Source organism: Myxine glutinosa, chromosome 13 (genome assembly GCF_964187855.1).
Source record: "Myxine glutinosa chromosome 13, kmMyxGlut1.1, whole genome shotgun sequence".
Classification (NCBI taxonomy): Eukaryota; Metazoa; Chordata; class Myxini; order Myxiniformes; family Myxinidae; genus Myxine; species Myxine glutinosa.
The window spans coordinates 11,813,460-11,832,178 of NC_136273.1; the positions used below are offsets into that span (position 1 = coordinate 11,813,460).

At 42.5% G+C, this 18,719-nt stretch overlaps 1 protein-coding gene across 1 annotated transcript in view; it reads left to right on the forward strand.

Moving 5' to 3' along the window:
- The first annotated feature begins 10,007 nt into the window (after positions 1–10,007).
- Positions 10,008–18,719, forward strand: part of LOC137438303 (uncharacterized) — a 55,330-nt gene continuing 46,618 nt past the window's right edge. The window contains exon 1 of the mRNA XM_078767773.1: positions 10,008–10,203. Coding sequence (XP_078623899.1) covers positions 10,080–10,203 — 124 coding nt within the window. The 5' untranslated portion in view covers positions 10,008–10,079. The remainder of the gene's footprint in view (positions 10,204–18,719) is intronic.

The window sequence follows — 18,719 nt, forward strand, 5'->3', positions numbered from 1 at the left end:
GCCTCAGCTTTTTTTTTTTTTTTTTTTTTTGGTATACAAGATCGAGGCTCGTGAAAGAGCGAACATTAATCACACAGAAAGACAAACAGACACATAAAACAAATAACATCGGGAGCGGTAGACAAGATGGGGAGAGAGAGGGGGAAGGACACAAACACAACATTTGAGAGCAGGGACCGAGAGACATGGAGACATCGAGAGAACTGTGGGAGGGAGAGGGCTTTGGGGGGGAGGCATGGGAAGGGGGGGGGGGGGGGGTGGGAGAGGTATAAAACATATGGACACTGCCAGGATTTCCAGGAAAGAAGTTGGAATTTCAAACAAGGTGGATCTGGGGTGAATTAGTGGGGGTAGAAAAGATCAAGGTTTTGGATGGGGGAAGATAAGAGATGGTGGTGAACAGCTGTTTTAAAGACCTGGAGGGATGAGTGTGATTGAAGTGAGTGTGGGAGTTTGTTCCAGAGGCGGGAGAAAAGAGGAATGAAAGAGTGAAGGTGAGCAGAGAGCCGAGATTTCGGCAGTTTAACCATCAGAGGGTGGCTGGCAGATCTTGTGCGACCTGTAGGAATATTTGGGGGACAGAGCACAGAGAGAGCTGGGGGAGCAAGGCCAGAGAGGAGTCGGTAGAAGACAGAAAGACCACCTACCTGCCTGCGGTGAGTGAGTGAAAGGCCCTCAGAGATAGCTTCATCGCGGGAGATTCCAATGATTCTGAAAGCTTTGGATTCAACAGCGTGAAGCCGAGCCAGGTGTGAGGCAGGAGCACCAGCCCATAGGGGAGAACAGTATTCCATTGAGCTGCGGATGAAAGCCTTGTATGTGGTGAGGAGCTCAGGTGTGCCTAGGAAGGACTTCGCACGACGGAGGATGCCCAGTCGGCGACTGGCTTTGGAGGCCAGCTTGGAAATGTGGTTTTCCCAAGAAAGATCATGGCAGATAGTGAGACCCAAAAGCTTGAGCGACAGAACTTCTTGGAGAGGATTGTTGAGAAAGTAGATGGGAGGGTTGTCCAGTCGATCTTTTCGGAGAGACATCGTAAGAGTGTGAGATTTGTCAGGATTGAAAGACATGTTGAACATGCAGGATTGAAAGACATGCTTTCTGTTAAACCATGAGTTGTCATAGGAAGGGGCCTTGCAAATACTTTTTAAGCCTAATTTTAATAAAAGGGTGAAATAGATAAGGTTGTAAGTGACAGGACTGTCTAGGACAGGTAATTCTGTCCAATGGACAACTGGAAACCTCCATCAGCCTGACCGAAGGAATATGTGAAGTCGGCGATGAAGTCCGACCCTTAGACCTGTATGGAAAGGTGTATGCTGCATGTGTGAGAAGTGTTATGATTTATGGGAGCGAGACATGGGTAATGAACTTAGAGCAGCAACGAAGGCTAGAAAGGGTGGAAATGCGAATGGTTCGATGGATGTGCGGAGTATCGTTGAGAGAGAGGAAGACAAATGATGAATTGCGAAAGATGATGGGAATAGAGCCTGTGATTGATGCTGTGAAGAGGAACAGGTTGAGATGGTTTGGTCATGTGTTGAGGAAGGATGAAAGTGACTGGTTGAGAAGAGTGATGGAAATGAATGTAGAAGGAAGTAGAGGACGGGGAAGACCGAGAAAGACTTGGCTAAAGATGGTGGAAGAAGAAATGTGGGCAAGTGTTTGACATGGAGAAATGCAGAAAATAGGGCAAAATGGAGAACATTGTCATGGGGACCACAAGGCTAACCCCCGCTCTAGCAGGGAAAATGGGCTTAAAATGCACGCTCTTGTTGTATTTTCCGTATCTTCAATAGTATATGGTCTCGTGGTGTAAACCACTGATTCGAGGTGTCCGCAAAGAAAAAAAACAACAATCAAGTGGCATTAAATCTGGAATAATTGGTGGCCATTCTATTGGTCCACGACGTCCGATCCACTTTCCCATGGAGGTTAGCATACCTTAACCAATGTTCTGTTTCCATCCATTGTTGTACATACTTGTCTGCTGATGCAGATCGACATTAACCTTCACGAAATGGTCCTCCATTTTGATGATGCTTCGTAGAAATGATGGGTTGTTAAAGGTAGGGAATTCTTGTTTACCACTGTGGGAAAGCAGTTGAAGTTTTTACCTTTTGCCCTTCATCAGTGTGGTAATTTCTACAATGAAGAAGAGTTTTATATATACATCTGGGTGTTTAATTCGAATTGATCAGATGCGGTGGTGTAATGGTTAAAGCATTCACGTTGAGTCTCGGAGGTCAGTTTTGAATCCTGCTGGTCATTCCCAATCTTTTGAAAAATGGTGCGTGCTGCTACCTTGCTTAACGCTCGGCATTTAAAAGCATAGAGCACAGCCAAACAACGCCAGTAATGCATGGCAAACCACCCAGTATAACCTTTGCCAAGAAACTGCTTTGGCAACACCAATGCTCTAAAAAGTACGGTACATCAAATCAATCAATTAAAATGATCAAATATGTCCAGGTGGTCTTTACGGGTTTTTTGGGGTTGGGGAGAAGTGATGGAAGTAGAAAACAACTTTCAAGGTACGGGATGAAATAACTGTGGCCAAGTATTCCTACATAATAGCAATTGCTTGCCACTGCGCATTCATTTTTATAAGCATCTCATGTGATGTCTTGTTGTGCTCAGGTATATGTGCTTGTGTGTCTCTCCTTTCCCTGTGCGTGTTGCGTCTTCCAAAATGGAGGGGCCTGTCAAAACCCCACCCAAAAGATGTCTATGCAGCATATATCTCCCCTCCCATTCCGCTCTCCCATTCCACCTCCCCATCCTCTTCTCCCTCCCCTTACTTCCTTTCCCTCCACTTCTCTTCCCTTCTCTCTCTCTCTCTCTCTCTCTCTCTCTCTCTCTCTCTCTGTCTCTGTCTCTATCTTTCCATCCATCCTCCTCTTCACCCACCCCTCTCCCTTCTATTTCCCTTCCATGCCCCTCCCCTCCCTCTCCTGCTTTCCTTCCCTGTCCCCTAGAAAACCTCTGGGATATTTAACGTTCTCCAAAAATCCAACTCTTCCATTCTTATGAAAAAGAAAAACTAGGTTATTTAATGTTCTCCAGCAATCAAACTCTTCCCTTCTTATGAAAAAGAAAAACTCTGGGATATTTAACGCTCACCAGCAATCAAACTCTTCCATTCTTATGAAAAACAAAATCTCTGGGATATGTAACATTCACCAGCAATGAAACACTTCCATTCTTATGAAAAATAATAACTCTGGGATATTTAACGTTCACCAGCAATCAAACTCTTCCCTTCTTATGAAAAAGAAAAACTCTGGGATATTTAACGTTCACCAGCAATGAAATTCTTCCCTTCTTATGAAAAAGAAAAACTCTGGGATATTTAACGTTCACCAGCAATCAAACTCTTCCCTTCTTATGAAAAAGAAAAACTCGGATATTTAACGTTCACCAGCAATCAAACTCTTCCCTTATGAAAAAGAAAACCTCTAGGATATTTAACGTTCACCAGCAATCAAACTCTTCCCTTCTTATGAAAAACAAAATCTCTGGGATATGTAACATTCACCAGCAATGAAACACTTCCATTCTTATGAAAAATAAAAACTCTGGGATATTTAACATTCACCAGCAATCAAACTCTTCCCTTCTTATGAAAAACAAAAACTCTGGGATATTTAACATTCACCAGCAATCAAACTCTTCCCTTCTTATGAAAAACAAAATCTCTGGGATATGTAACATTCACCAGCAATCAAACTCTTCCATTCTTATGAAAAACAAAATCTCTGGGATATGTAACATTCACCAGCAATCAAACTCTTCCATTCTTATGAAAAACAAAATCTCTGGGATATGTAACATTCACCAGCAATCAAACTCTTCCACACTCTTCCATTCTTATGAAAAAGAAAATCTGGGATATTTTAACGTTCACCAGCAATCAAACTCTTCCCTTCTTATGAAAAACAATCTCTGGGATATGTAACATTCACCAGCAATCAAACTCTTCCATTCCTATGAAAAAGAAAATCTGGGATATTTTAACGTTCACCAGCAATCAAACTCTTCCCTTCTTATGAAAAAGAAAAACTGGGATATTTAACATTCACCAGCAATCAAACTCTTCCCTTCTTATGAAAAAGAAAAACTCTGGGATATTTAACGTTCACCAGCAATCAAACTCTTCCATTCTTATGAAAAACAAAAACCCTGGGATATTTAACGTTCACCAGCAATGAAACTCTTCCATTCTTATGAAAAACAAAAACTCTGGGATATTTAACGTTCTCCAGCAATGAAATTCTTATGAAAAAGAAAAACTCTGGGATATTTTAACGTTCACCAGCAATGAAACTCTTCCATTCTTATGAAAAAGAAAAACTCTGGGATATTTAACGTTCTCCAGCAATGAAATTCTTCCATTCTTATGAAAAAGAAAAACTCTGGGATATTTAACGTTCTCCAGCAATGAAATTCTTCCATTCTTATGAAAAAGAAAAACTGGGATATTTAACATTCACCAGCAATCAAACTCTTCCATTCTTATGGAAAAGAAAAACTCTGGGATATTTAACGTTCTCCAGCAATGAAATTCTTCCATTCTTATGAAAAAGAAAAACTGGGATATTTAACATTCACCAGCAATCAAACTCTTCCATTCTTATGAAAAACAAAAACTCTGGGATCTTTAACGTTCTCCAGCAATGGAATTCGTCCATTCTTATGAATAAGAAAAACTGGGATATTTAACATTCACCAGCAATCAAACTCTTCCCTTCTTATAAAAAAGAAAAACTCTGGGATATTTAACATTCACCAGCAATCAAACTCTTCCCTTCTTATGAAAAACAAAATCTCTGGGATATGTAACATTCACCAGCAATCAAACTCTTCCATTCTTATGAAAAAGAAAATCTGGGATATTTTAACGTTCACCAGCAAACAAACTCTTCCCTTATGAAAAAGAAAAACTCTGGGATATTTAATGTTCACCAGCAATCAAACTCTTCCCTTCTTATGAAAAACAAAATCTCTGGGATATTTAACGTTCACCAGCAATCAAACTCTTCCATTCTTATGAAAAACAAAAACTCTGGGATATTTAACGTTCACCAGCAATCAAACTCTTCCATTCTTATGAAAAACAAAAACCCTGGGATATTTAACGTTCACCAGCAATGAAACTCTGCCATTCTTATGAAAAACAAAAACTCTGGGATATTTAACGTTCCCCAGCAATGAAATTCTTATGAAAAACAAAAACTCTGGGATATTTTAACGTTCACCAGCAATCAAACTATTCCATTCTTATGAAAAAGAAAAACTCTGGGATATTTAACGTTCTCCAGCAATGAAATTCTTCCATTCTTATGAAAAAGAAAATCTCTGGGATATTTAACGTTCTCCAGCAATGAAATTCTTCCATTCTTATGAAAAAGAAAAACTGGGATATTTAACATTCACCAGCAATCAAACTCTTCCATTCTTATGAAAAACAAAAACTCTGGGATATTTAACGTTCACCAGCAATCAAACTCTTCCATTCTTATGAAAAACAAAAACCCTGGGATATTTAACGTTCACCAGCAATCAAACTCTTCCATTCTTATGAAAAACAAAAACTCTGGGATATTTAACGTTCACCAGCAATCAAACTCTTCCATTCTTATGAAAAACAAAAACCCTGGGATATTTAACGTTCACCAGCAATGAAACTCTTCCATTCTTATGAAAAACAAAAACTCTGGGATATTTAACGTTCCCCAGCAATGAAATTCTTATGAAAAACAAAAACTCTGGGATATTTTAACGTTCACCAGCAATCAAACTCTTCCATTCTTATGAAAAAGAAAAACTCTGGGATATTTAACGTTCTCCAGCAATGAAATTCTTCCATTCTTATGAAAAAGAAAAACTCTGGGATATTTAACGTTCTCCAGCAATGAAATTCTTCCATTCTTATGAAAAACAAAAACTCTGGGATATTTAACGTTCACCAGCAATCAAACTCTTCCATTCTTATGAAAAACAAAAACCCTGGGATATTTAACGTTCACCAGCAATGAAACTCTTCCATTCTTATGAAAAACAAAAGCTCTGGGATATTTAACGTTCCCCAGCAATGAAATTCTTATGAAAAACAAAAACTCTGGGATATTTTAACGTTCACCAGCAATCAAACTCTTCCATTCTTATGAAAAAGAAAAACTCTGGGATATTTAACGTTCTCCAGCAATGAAATTCTTCCATTCTTATGAAAAAGAAAAACTCTGGGATATTTAACGTTCACCAGCAATCAAACTCTTCCATTCTTATGAAAAACAAAAACCCTGGGATATTTAACGTTCACCAGCAATGAAACTCTTCCATTCTTATGAAAAACAAAAACTCTGGGATATTTAACGTTCCCCAGCAATGAAATTCTTATGAAAAACAAAAACTCTGGGATATTTTAACGTTCACCAGCAATCAAACTCTTCCATTCTTATGAAAAAGAAAAACTCTGGGATATTTAACGTTCTCCAGCAATGAAATTCTTCCATTCTTATGAAAAAGAAAAACTCTGGGATATTTAACGTTCTCCAGCAATGAAATTCTTCCATTCTTATGAAAAACAAAAACTCTGGGATATTTAACGTTCACCAGCAATCAAACTCTTCCATTCTTATGAAAAACAAAAACCCTGGGATATTTAACGTTCACCAGCAATGAAACTCTTCCATTCTTATGAAAAACAAAAGCTCTGGGATATTTAACGTTCCCCAGCAATGAAATTCTTATGAAAAACAAAAACTCTGGGATGTTTTAACGTTCACCAGCAATCAAACTCTTCCATTCTTATGAAAAAGAAAAACTCTGGGATATTTAACGTTCTCCAGCAATCAAACTCTTCCATTCTTATGAAAAAGAAAAACTCTGGGATATTTAACGTTCTCCAGCAATGAAATTCTTCCATTCTTATGAAAAAGAAAAACTCTGGGATATTTAACGTTCTCCAGCAATGAAATTCTTCCATTCTTATGAAAAAGAAAAACTGTGATATTTAACATTCACCAGCAATCAAACTCTTCCATTCTTATGAAAAACAAAAACTCTGGGATATTTAACGTTCTCCAGCAATGGAACTCTTCCATTCTTATGAATAAGAAAAATTGGGATATTTAACGTTCTCCAGCAATGAAATTCTTCCATTCTTATGAAAAAGAAAAACTGGGATATTTAACATTCACCAGCAATCAAACTCTTCCATTCTTATGGAAAAGAAAAACTCTGGGATATTTAACGTTCTCCAGCAATGAAATTCTTCCATTCTTATGAAAAAGAAAAACTGGGATATTTAACATTCACCAGCAATCAAACTCTTCCATTCTTATGAAAAAGAAAAACTGGGATATTTAACATTCACCAGCAATCAAACTCTTCCATTCTTATGGAAAAGAAAAACTCTGGGATATTTAACGTTCTCCAGCAATGAAATTCTTCCATTCTTATGAAAAAGAAAAACTGGGATATTTAACATTCACCAGCAATCAAACTCTTCCATTCTTATGAAAAACAAAAACTCTGGGATATTTAACGTTCTCCAGCAATGAAATTCTTCCATTCTTATGAAAAACAAAAACTCTGGGATATTTTAACGTTCTCCAGCAATGAAATTCTTCCATTCTTATGAAAAAGAAAAACTGTGATATTTAACATTCATCAGCAATCAAACTCTTCCATTCTTATGAATAAGAAAAATTGGGATATTTAACGTTCTCCAGCAATGAAATTCTTCCATTCTTATGAAAAAGAAAAACTGGGATATTTAACATTCACCAGCAATCAAACTCTTCCATTCTTATGGAAAAGAAAAACTCTGGGATATTTAACGTTCACCAGCAATCAAACTCTTCCATTCTTATGAAAAAGAAAAACTGGGATATTTAACATTCACCAGCAATCAAACTCTTCCATTCTTATGAAAAACAAAAACTCTGGGATATTTAACGTTCTCCAGCAATGAAATTCTTCCATTCTTATGAAAAACAAAAACTCTGGGATATTTTAACGTTCACCAGCAATCAAACTCTTCCATTCTTATGAAAAACAAAAACTCTGGGATATTTTAACGTTCACCAGCAATCAAACTCTTCCATTCTTATGAATAAGAAAAATTGGGATATTTAACGTTCTCCAGCAATCAAAGCACCGGGTATTTTCCCAGTGAGACGTCACTCCGACGCATTAATGCCACAGTTTATAATCGGGTCGGGAATCAACCCAGACAGGTCAAAAGCAGGTGTGTTGAGCCATCCTAGTCCCAGCCATCCTTTCGGACTCCTTCACGTGTTGAGCACATGTGTGTGAAATGTGCATGAGGTTTGGCGAGCTTGAGCAAGTTTATTTTTGTTTATAATTCCAGGCGTTGGTCGGCTTGGTCCTGCTCTTCATTCTCTCGCATTCTCCATGTCAATTTGAGCGTGACTCCCAGCTCCTCGCAGGTAAATGCACAAACCTTCGAGGGGTTCCAGATGATCCAAACTCCTTTAACTTTCTTTTTTGTTGTACAATCGTCGTAATAATGTTAGGACGACCGTTGGGGTAGTTTCACCCTCAATCGTGTTTAAAAGTCGATACGTTTTTTGTGTCTACGGTCGGCGGAAGGTTATCTGTTTAACGAGCCGAGCACGTTAAGGCACCTCCCGTTTCAGGCAAGACTTCACCGTTTCCCATGTGTTCGATATCCTGATAATTAGCCTACCCTGTGCTCCCAAAGCGAAAAGCAGGGTTAAGAGATCTTTGCGCGTACGTACACGTCTGCATTTTATAAATCCATTTTCTCAGCATCCGTTGGTCCGCTTGACATGAACGTTACACCACAGTATGTCTACTCGTGCAGAACTTTTTAGTGATAATTACGACGTCATGGAATTGCGCAACAATTATATTGGAGAATGGGAATTTATGACGTCATTCGATATCCTAGAAAACCTCGAGTTGGTTCGCACCGAGTCGACTGTGCGGTGCAAGTATTCTATGAATACCATCTCGTTTAGATATTGTAGGCTGATGCAACTCCAGGTACTGCGAGGGTGGACCTTGACTTTTTTTTCCATTAAACGTTTGAAGAGCACTTCATTTCTCTGGAATCTCCAGACAGACACCCAATGCCTCACTTGTCTTCATTTAGCTCCTTGTAATTATTTGACCCTTCAACTCCTTGTGATTATTTTGACTATTTAACTCTTTGTGATTATTTTGACTTTAACTCCTTGTGATTATTTTGACTATTGAACTCTGTGATTATTTTGATTGATTGGTTTATGAGGAGTGATTGATTGGTTTATGAGGAGTGATTGGTTGGTTTATGAGGAGTGATTGATTGGTTTATGAGGAGTGATTGATTGGTTTATGAGGAGTGATTGATTGGTTTATGAGGAGTGATTGGTTGGTGTATATGGAGTGATTGATTGGTTTATAAGGAGTGATTGATTGGTTTATGAGGAGTGATTGGTTGGTGTATATGGAGTGATTGATTGGTTTATGAGGAGTGATTGATTGGTTTATGAGGAGTGATTGGTTGGTGTATATGGAGTGATTGATTGGTTTATGAGGAGTGATTGATTGGTTTATGAGGAGTGATTGGTTGGTGTATATGGAGTGATTGATTGGTTTATAAGGAGTGATTGATTGGTTTATGAGGAGTGATTGGTTGGTGTATATGGAGTGATTGATTGGTTTATGAGGAGTGATTGATTGGTTTATGAGGAGTGATTGATTGGTTTATGAGGAGTGATCGATTGGTTTGTGAGGAGTGATTGATTGGTTTATGAGGAGTGATTGATTGGTTTATGAGGAGTGATTGATTGGTTTATGAGGAGTGATTGATTGGTTTATGAGGAGTGATTGGTTGGTGTATATGGAGTGATTGATTGGCAGAAGGTTTGTGTGGACCATTGCACAATTGCCAAGGATAATAAACAACGGATGTACGATCCCCCATTCCATTCCCGCAAGCAGGAAAGTTGTAAAAACACGAATCTAAGGGGAGGGCTAGTTCTTCTTTCACATTCGAATTTTCACAGGTTGTGTAGTGTGGGGTGAAGTGAAGTAGGCTACCTCCAATGTCTGCACACTACCTTTCACATCGATTGGTTCCGAGCGTTGCATTGCTGTGGCTTCTACTCTGTCTGCTGTCTGTTTGGTTTTGCTCCGCTGATGCGAGACACAGGTCGACTCGATACACTGGTAAGACCTCACTCACCCACTTCCAAGTTCCATGGTACTCTTTCCATCATTCCTAACTGTATGTAATTTTTTTTTACCTGTACAGAAATGAATTTATTGCTATGAACTTATTTCAAAGATTGCTTTCGCTATGTAAACCGTACGTTCGTGTCGGTTTCCTTTTACCGACACGATTTTACACTCGTGTAATGGCAGCACGAAGCTTCTCGGTCCTTCTGGAATCCACTGGAAAGATAAAGCGTGTTTTGTAAAGGGGAAAATTCTAGAACATTGACGCAATTTATCGTTAGCTGGAATACCTGTGGCCCGAATGGCAGCATCGACATGACACCTGGTTTTATATCATAACATGGAAAACGACACACGTTGACCTTTCCTATCGTGTTCCTATCATGTTATTACGTTGTAATTGAACTTATTCTATTTGTGGACGAATTATAATGTTAACACATTCCAAAGATGTTCGTTTATAAATGACTAACTTCATCACCTCATCAGTATACGTATACCTGTTCACCTTGTGATATGAAATGTGACATCACCTTTATTTTATAACAAAACATCCAAAACTCATGTTTTGTAAAAGAACAAAAAGCTACTTTGGTTCAGTCATTTACCACAACGACTACTACTACAACTAATGCTGCTATTAATACTACCTACTACTACCTTGTGCTACTGCTACAACTGCCTCCTGCTACTATGACTACTACCTGTTACTACTATTACTCCTACTACTACTACTACCTGCTACTGTTACTCCTACTGCTGATACCTACTGCTACTACCTAATACTACTACTACTTTCCTATCTCCTACAGCTGCTACTACTGTTGCCACTAATACTACTACTACATCCCACTGCTGCTACTACTTCATCCTACTACAGTACTACTACTACTGTTACTACTACTGTTACTACTACTGTTACTACTACTGTTACTACTACTGTTACTACTACTACTACTACTACTACTACTACTACTTCTGATGTGCCATAATCTGTAACAGAGCATTGGTGCTGCTGAAGTATAGTTTCTTGGCAAGGGTTATACTCTGTTTTTTTTTTTGTTTTTTTTGTTTTGTTTTGTTTTGTATACAAGATCGAGGCTCGTGAAAGAGCTAACATTAATCGCACAAACAGACAAACCGACACACAAAACACAAAAACAAGGGGAGCGGCACACAAGATGGGGAGAGAGTGGGAAGGACACAAACACAACATTTGAGAGCAGGGACATCGGGAGGACTTGGGGGGAGGTGGGAGTGGAATAAAACATACGAACACTGCAAGGACTCTGGGGTGAATTGCCGGGGGTAGAAAAGATCAAGGTTTTCGATGGGGGAAGATAAGAGATGGTGGTGAACAGCTGTTTTAAAGACCTGGAGGGAGGAGTGGGATTAAAGGGAGTGGGGGAGTTTGTTCCAGAGGCGGGAGAAAAGGGGAATGAAAGAATGAAGGTGAGCAGAGAGCCTAGACTTTGGCAGTTTAACCATAAGAGGGTTGCAGGCAGATCTTGTGCGACCTGAAGGAATATTGGGGGGACAGAGCACAGAGAGAGCTGGGGGAGCAAGACCGGAGAGGAGTCGGTAGAAGACAGAAAGACCACCAACCTGCCTGCGGTGAGTGAGTGAAAGGCCCTCGGAGTTGACTACATCGCAGGAGATTCCAATGATTCTGAAAGCTTTGGCCTCAACAGCGTGAAGCCGAGCAAGGTGTGAGGCAGGAGCACCAGCCCAGAGGGGGGAACAGTATTCCATTGAGCTGCGGATGAAAGCCTTGTATGTGGTGAGGAGCTCAGGTGTGCCAAGGAAGGACTTCGCACGACGGAGGATGCCCAGTCGGCGACTGGCTTTGGAGGCCAGCTTGGAAATGTGGTTTTCCAAGAAAGATCATGGCAGACAGTGAGACCCAAAAGCTTGAGCGACAGAACTTCTTGGAGAGGATTGTTGAGAAAGTAGATGGGAGGGTTGTCCAGTCGGTCCTTTCGGAGAGACATTGTAAGAGTGTGAGATTTGTCAGGGTTGAAAGACATGTTCCACTTGTTTGACCAGTCTGTGATTTTGTCCAGGTCTGCAGAGAGTGAGGAGGCTGCAGACTGCCGATCTGAGGGATGAGGAATGGAGCGGCAGATAGTGGAGTCATCAGCAAAGAGATAGAGAGGATTTTCCAGAGAGTCGGAGAGGTCATTGATGAAGACCAGAAATAGCACAGGGCCCAGAACACTACCTTGGGGAACTCCAGCCAGAACAGGAAGGGAAGATGAGAGAAATCCATTCAGGGCCACACGTTGCCTACGACCAGAGAGGAAATCCGCAAGCCATGAGTGGAGATCTCCCTGAATACCATAGGAGGTGAGTTTGGTGAGCAGAGCTGGGTGCCAGACCGTATCGAAGGCACGTGATATGTCAAGTGAGACAGCTCTGATTTCCTGTTTGGCATTGAGGACCTCCATCCATTGTTGAGACAGCAGAAGCAACATGTCCAGAGTAGAATGACCTGGTCTGAATCCAAATTGATGATCAGAGATCAAGCCATTGGAGAAGAGGAAGGATTTGATATCTGAAGCAATGATGGATTCCATGACTTTGCTGATAATTGGGAGCAGGCTGATTGGTCTGTAGTTGCAAGGATCTGTTTTTGCACCTTTTTGTGTAAAGCGGTAATGTTTGCTGATTTCCAAGATGCTGGCAGATGACCTTGAGCAAAAGAGAGGGTGAAAAGAACAGAGAGAGGGTGAGATAGAGCGGCAGAGCAGGATTTTAGGACCCGAGGGCTGATGCCATCTGGTCCAGTTGCAGAAGCAGAGTCGAGGTTTGATAAAAACTTCTCCACCTCGTCAGGGGAGAAGGACACAGAGTCCAGGAGCAGTTGGGTTCGACTGGGAAAGGTGGGAACAGAGAGAGATGGGTTTGGGACACAAGATTTTGAGGCAAACACAGAGTTGAGGCATTCGGCTTTGTCACGTGTGGTGTCAACTGTGTAGCCATTTGAGGTAAGCGAGTGGATGGAGGGGGAACAAACACCAGAAACGGATTTGACCAGATGCCACCAGGATTTGGAGGAAGGAGACAGGTTTGAGAGTTCAATCTTGAGTGTGGAGAGATCGTGCTTCCTGGCACTCCTGAGGGTAGAAACACACTTGTTTCGAGCTTGGTGGAAGGAACTGAGATTGCCTTCAGTTGGATTTGCCTTCCAAGACGCAAAGGCAAGTTGTTTCAGGGCAACTGCCTCACCACAAGATTCAGTGTACCATGGACGGGAGGAAGGGGAAGACAACTGAAGACGAGATGGGATAAATCTGTGCATGAGAGAGAGAGCAGTTTGCTTTGGAAGAATTCCCAGGAAGAATTGATGTCAGAGGCATTAGAGATGGGAGACCAGTCCAGTTGATTGATGGCTGTTTGCAGACCGTGCCAGTCGGCCTGAGTGAAATGCCAGGCTCTTCGGCGCTGAGGAGGCTCTCTGAGAATGGCCAGTGAGATGTCCACTTTAACAAGCACATGATCAGAAGAACCGATTTGAGCAGAAGAAGAGCAGCAGACATTTGCAGGGAAGTTAGTCATAACCAAGTCCAGAAGAAAAGATACTCCATTGACTGAGATCGGGTTGGGAAATTGACAGATTGTGTCAGTCCCAATGAGTCGCAGAAGTCCTTTGCTGAGGTGCCATGGCTGGTGAGAGATGAACCCACACCCAGCCAGCTGGCATGATGACAGTTGAAGTCGCCACATATGAGGAAGAGAGAGTTTGGATGAGTTGATAGAAGTTGGTCCATGTTGTCCGACACAGAAATGTAAATGGAGTCATCACTGTTTGGAGGACGGTACAGAACACATATGAACAAAAGGTGGGAGCGGAGAGGAAGCCGTAGCCAGAGGTACTCCTGTGGGTGGGGTGGAGAGAGGGCAGTGCAGGGAGAGTGAGGAAGAGAGTTTTTGATAAAGATAGCCACCCCACCACCAGGACGAGGCTCAGGTCTATCGTACCGGAGGAGGGAGTAACCAGGAAGAGATATTAAGGAATCAGAGACATCTTGAAGGAGGAAAGTTTCTGTTAAGCAGATCAAGTCTGGATTTTCAGAAGCAACCTGAATGGAGAGATCAATCAGGTTTGAGCGAAGGCCCCAGATGTTTGAGGTCCATACCGTTAGTGAGGAGAGAGGGGGAGCATCGGGTGCAGGACAGGGGAGGGGAGGGGTAGGGTCAGATGAAGGGTGAGAGGGGGATGTAGGAAGAGCAGTTGATAGTGTGTCAGAGATTACAGAAGAGTTACAAGAAAGGGAAGGATGAGGAGGACGAAAGGTTTGATGGTGATGGAATGAGGCACAGTGAGAGTTTGCTTGAGGGGGGGCAGAGGAAAGTAGAAGGTTGGGGGAGGTGGAGGTATGACATAGGAGGGAGAGGAAGTGGGGAGGAGGCAGCTTTGAGAAGGAGGTGGGAGGAGGGAGAATTTGGGAGGGATGGTTGGGGGGGAGATTTGAAGGGGAGGGGCAAGGGGGGAGTTTAGAAAGTGGATGATTAATGAAAGATGAACATAATTAACAAATTGGGTTTGTTGTGATTTTCAAGTTAGCGATTCGTTTAAGAACGATGGAGGAGGGATGGAATGAGTGAGAATTTAGAGCATGGAGTGATTTGGAATCATAAGAGATTGAATATTTTTTTGAAATGGAATGAGTTGAAGAGGAAATTGAAAGGAGCCTTTTAAATAAGAAGAAAAACAGCGTGTTGTGATAAACCACTGAATAAAACACTGAAGGGGATAGTTGAAACATATTTAAACAGAACTGTGAAGAACAATCTTATATTCACAAAAATACCAATGGGGAGAGGAAGCCTAGAGCGACGACCACGAGTCACTTGAACAGGGCAAAAGGTGGAAGGCAAGGAGAAAATGGGGGCGGGGCGAGACAGCGCACGTGGGCAGAGGCAAAAGCACACGAGGAGAAAGGGAAATAAAAGTTTTTTTTGTTTGTTTTTTGGGGGGGGGGGGGGTGTGTGTGGGGGTTACAACGTTTTGCCATTGTGGGGGTTTGCCATTGCCTTCCCAGCAGTAGCTAGGGCAGGAATTTGGAATATGTTCAGGGTGCCGGAGATGGCTCGCCTTCAATTCGTGAAGGACACTCTTGGGGTCTTTAACGTCCACCAACTAATGTTGGCAGACGCAACGCCCATTTTAACGTCCATCCGAAGGACGGCACAGCATTGATTAATCACCTTGCATGTAAAACACCGGGATGACAGTTTATAGCTGGGTCGGGATTCAAACCCAGGCGAGAGAGCTTAGAGGTGAGTGTGTGCACCTCGAGGCCAACCACCACCACCACCACTTCCTACATCCTTCCCCTCCACGCTCCCCTCCCCCACAACTACCACGCCCCCCCCCCCCACAACTACCACGCCCCCCACCCCCTAGCTATTCCCACCTTGTGGGATCGCTCTCGGCAAGTTTTTGGCCCAAGTCTTTCACGAACCGGCTGGCCAGACCTCATATTCAATGAAGGTGATTTTGGTGGAGATTTTCTCCTGGTGATATTCCACCTCCTCTTCAAAAAAGACAATGTAACCCAAACGCTCATGTCACCTCGATCCTAATCTATTCCTTTATACCCTCAAAATAGATATGATGTCTTTTTCTGACTTGCGACTTATAAAGTGGAGAAATTTTGCGCTTAATAGTGAAACCCTCTTCTTCTTCCAATTTTTTTTCTGTGTGACACGTGACGTCACACCAGGAAGTTGACCGCCATCTTTGTATTGTCTACGGGTTACATCACACTACGATACAACTCAAACGGCGAATAATTTTTTGGCTTTCTACAAATATGCCTCGTCAATGTGTCCTTGGTGGTTGGTTGTAGTAATATAGTTCTGAGGAGTTCTGCCGTGTACGTGCAGATTCGTGCTGCGTCGTGCCGTGTACGTGCAGATTCGTGCTGAGTCGTGCCGTGTACGTGCTGAGTCCGTTCCGCGTCGTGTCCGTGCCGTATTTCTGTTGGAGTAATAGAACTGATTTATTCATTACTACAAAACCCCTTATAAACCGTCAATTGAACCAAAAACAAAACCCAGCCATGGTAGTGAACAAGCGACGGGCGTTTAACACCTGCACTACCAATATAACACCGCCATCTTCACTAACACTATGTTCGTCTGAATTGCTCGCATAAGGCTTCAAACGATCCGGCTCCACAATTCCCCCAAAAGCGTTTCCATCACTAATTTTGTCTCCATGAGCTTCTTCAAATCCCACTGATCGGTTTCAACATAATGATAACTTTCAGAGTTACTAATAACGGTGGAATCAATGGGCACGATGTGAATGGCAAAACAAACAAAAAAAAATCCCTTCAACTTAGACAATATTGTTAATAGTCAGGGCCCTTAGGGATATTTTGGGGCCGTTTGGTTCAAATTCTTCCAAAAGCACCAGATTTTGCCCAGATGTTGCCCATGCCATACTCTTTCGACTTTTGACGGGCGCCAAGACAGGCGCCCCCCCCCCCCGGGGGCCCCATATTGGCGAAATACTAAATGGCCGCCACCCGGATTAGAGGAAAATCAGTTAAATAACCAAAAGGGTTGGAATCATGTATGATACCACTTTTCAGGGGTTTTCGAGGTCGAGGAATCCAATTATGTTGTTATTTTGATGATTCGAGGTCAAGGTCAACCCTCAAGGTCATCTTAAAGGTCATTTTTGAGTCAAACATGTCGGTTTTTGAGTTTTTTGTCAAGATTTACGCGAGGTTCACCATTTTATATTTCTGGGTTGCGTAATCGAACTCTGACCTTATTTTTGACAATTAGAGGAAATATTTACATGTCTATTTCCTAATTTTCAGGCATATGCAGTTCATCAGTCTAATTACAAAGGTACGGATTTTGATGTTTTATGAACTGTATGCCATATCCTTGTGTTTAATTTTTGTGCGATCATGGTCCGGGTTCATGTATACATGATTGTATACATGTCATAAATATGACGTCATAGGTCATGTGACCTGGCGGCCATATTGGATTTTATGAAAACCTTAAAAATGGATCCCTGCCTTCATTTTTCGATCGATTCATTTTGAACTTTGACCACTTATAGTACGCCATGTGATTGGATGCATATCCTAATTATGACGTCATAGGTCAGGTGACATGGCGGAATGGACCGGTATGGTCCCCAGATCATACCGCCCTTGGTGCCCGTCAAAAATCGAAAGAGTATGGCATGGGCAACATCTGCGCCAAATTTGATGCTTTTGGAAGAATTTGAACCAAAATATCCCTAAGGGCCCTGACTATAATGATTTTCAATGGTTTTCAGAAGAAAAAAAATGTTTGTGTCTGGGTTCCCCTTTACCATGTTGGAACTAGTAGTGTCGATGGAAGGTTAAGCCATATTGTTCCTTCATTCTCCCACGTCGAACCGGGCAAGGGCCAGACGAGAGAGAAGCGTCATTGTCCACGCCGCAGCAAGGTTTTCCACACCCCGAGGAAAGAGGAAAAATATCTGCCATCTCGTACAGCCGTCACGGCAGGCAAGGCGGCATGCCATTGGGCCCACGGCTCACCATTTGGTCCACGGCTCTCCATTTGGTCCACGGCTCTCCATTGGGTTCACGGCTCGCCATTGGGTCCATGGCTCGCCATTTGGTCCACGGCTCGCCATTGGGTCCACGGCTCGCCATTGGGTCCACGGATCGCCATTGGGTCCACGGCTCACCATTTGGTCCACGGCTCGCCATTGGGTCCACGGCTCGCCATTGGGTCCACGGTTCGCCATTGGATCCATGGCATGCCATTGGATCCATGGCTCGCCGTTCGGTCCACGGCTTGCCATTGGGTCTACAGCTTGCCATTCGGTCCACGGCTCGCCATGGGATCCTAATGAACGAGGATCCTAATGATTGTAAATATTTGAAATGTACATGGTTGCTTAAGGGGGTCGAACGGTAAGGAGAATAGGTAAGCAGCTTCGGCTCACTTCCCACAGCCCTCCTGATTTATTTAATAGGTTAATTAAGTGTGAGTGGGTAACTGGTAAGACTGAGATGGCAGTGCCTGCAATGAACCTTGTGGGGCTACGGTTCCTTGGGGGGGCTGTGTTATGTCGGTGGGGTAGTGATACGTAGAGTCAGGTAGATTTGTATAAATTAACATACTGTGGCGGGCACAAGGGACAATAATTCCGCGCACCAGTGGGTGGCGCGAGCGTCCAGGCGGGGAACGAAAACGCATGCCCCGCCTTTCGACCGATCAGCCACGCCCAGGGGCAAGGCGTGGCCTCGGGACATATATGCGGGCTCTAAGCTCGAGCCGTGGCCCCACCCAGTGCTGAAGTGCGAGCTCTTAATAAAGACTCTGTTTGAACCAACGCGTTGTGGCCTACCTCTCTGGCAATCGAGTCGTGTGTGCACAGCACCACAATACTCCGGATGTTGAGTATGAACCATCACCATGTAATTTTTGTTTAGCCGAATGTCGGGTTAAGTGTATCTTCGTGGTCATACGAGGATGGC